This window comes from Sphaeroforma arctica, assembly GCF_001186125.1.
Source record: "Sphaeroforma arctica JP610 unplaced genomic scaffold supercont1.2321, whole genome shotgun sequence".
Taxonomy (NCBI): Eukaryota; class Ichthyosporea; order Ichthyophonida; genus Sphaeroforma; species Sphaeroforma arctica.
Window position 1 is genome coordinate 629 of NW_014038237.1, and position 2116 is coordinate 2744.

Here is a 2116-nt window from a genome sequence, read left to right on the forward strand (position 1 = left end):
TGATGAGTGTGGACACATTTGGCTGAGAAGCAGCCTGGGATATATTGTTGCCAGTGACCGATACACTGACGCTAGAGCTCTGAATACTAATTGTTTATTATAGCTGTATTGAGGCTTTTACTAGCTCGTATGTACTGTGTCATTCATCTTCGTTGTGTGATTCCGTTGCATTTTTAGGTATGACTCTGCAAAATTGTGACCAGTTGTCTCTATTGCTGGAAGTGGCTCTGGTTGGCCTGTGGTTGTCAGGTGTTGTGTTTTGTGGTGCAGCGGCAATGTGATATTCTTTTCTGTGGCTTAATAGATTTCTCTATGTAGTGAGGGGTGTCGAAACCCCATTACAAACCCTTACAGAGCTGCGAGTCTATGGAGGTAATGCTTAGTTTGCTGCCTCCTCATACGTACAGATATACAGGTTCGCGTTCTTTCACTGTATCTAGAGCACTGATTAATACTGTGGGGTTTGCATTGAACTACTACAGCCCAGAGAAGCCGAATGATGAAGACAAGACGACTATGACTCAGTTCATCGGCGGACTTGCTCGCCACTACCCATGTCAAGATTGCGCCTCACATTTGCGGAAACACATTGTAAGTAAAATGGTGCAGTAATCCTTGTAAGTAGAGGTTTGCAATTACGCAAAAGCTGTGCATTCGTTCCCTGTTATAGGGCGGACTTCTCGTTTATGTACGAAATTTGTGCTTCGCACATGTTTGACGCTTGCATGTTTCATTTGAGGACTGTATGCAGAAACTTTGTTCCGAACACATGGTTGTCATCGGGTATGTCACTGATATAAATAGAGGATTTAACCTTCACATCCATAGTTTGGCGTATAAAATAACTTTAACATTCCCGTATTGTCGCCTTATTGTCCCTGCGATATAAAGTTACTTGAGGTATAAGAGTAATGTGCCTGCTTGCATACTTACTTGCTTGCTACACATTCGCCAATTTTGGAACCGCTCGCTCTACACGATTAGAGTTATGTATTATCCCATTTCGGTAAGAACTATGAAATTTACAATGTTTGATGAGAATGTTTTTTTGAGAGTTTGAATTATAAAAAAAACTCGTCGTTTCCGTGACCGGCTCACAGAGTAAGCATCCGCCGACTGTGGATAGCAATCAAGAAGTATCTCGATGGATGTGTGATACTCACAATGAAGTAAACAAATATCTAGGAAAGGATATATTCGATTGCTCGAAGGTAAGTTCACTCTGTTTCGATTTTTCTACTTCGACTGCTACGACAAGCAAATTCGATATCCGCGCAGTATATTGATTTTCGTACCGCCCTCGCAATTACACATATTTCAAACCAAGTGAAAAGTCGTTAAATGTATAGGTGCTTGGTCCTGCCCTCATTCCACTTGTATATCTCAAAGCGGGCGCCTCTCAAAATTGAAGATGATGGTTATCTGGCAGGTTTATGAGAAAATGATGGGTATAGTTTTTCGGACTAGTATGTTCAGGGTGAATACTCGCTATAAGCTATCACGGACTTTTAATAAGGTAGAGGAATCAAGCATCGCTATGAAAGCGTTTGAATACATTAGGTATGAATGCCGACAGATGATAGTCTGTATACCTATCATTCTGTCGCTATCATTGCACTGAATTATGATATCATGCGCCTCTTTCCAACAATATAGACCTTTGAGCGGTGGAGAGATGGATGGAAAGATGGCTCCTGTGATTGAGGGAATGCTGCACAGTTTGGCCCGCACAAACGTATCGGAAGCATCCGTACTCTGCAGTGCTGGGCTATCTCAATTCAGCATACATCATGGGTACTATACCATCATCGTGTTTTCGAGTGGAAGTTCTGTTGAGCCTTGTGTGGCGCTGTATTTTACCAAATTGCACCGGGTGTTGTGATGGCAATGGTATTGTTAGTACATGAACCTATGCTATCGTGCATTACCCAGGTTCTGTTAGCTGGAAGACCTCCGTAAATTAGCTCATGGATGTTCTGCGTCGACTCATCTTCTCGTGGAATGTCGGTAAAGCAGGGAGCCGAGTATTGCTTCTGAACTAGCTACAGTAGTGTGTAGGCAACGCGGCCATGTACCTTGTTGTTTTCAAGGCTAGGAAACATGTGAACAGGGTACA

At 42.6% G+C, this 2116-nt stretch overlaps 1 protein-coding gene across 1 annotated transcript; it reads left to right on the forward strand.

Annotated features, from left to right (window-relative positions):
- Positions 1-415: 415 nt before the first annotated feature.
- Positions 416-1882, forward strand: SARC_12462 (hypothetical protein; the record flags this gene model as incomplete). The annotated part of the gene is made up of 4 exons (XM_014293430.1): positions 416-591; positions 1101-1211; positions 1430-1560; positions 1657-1882. Coding segments are annotated over 4 exons (644 nt in total), but the record flags the coding sequence as incomplete, so codon positions are not given.
- Positions 1883-2116: the final 234 nt, after the last annotated feature.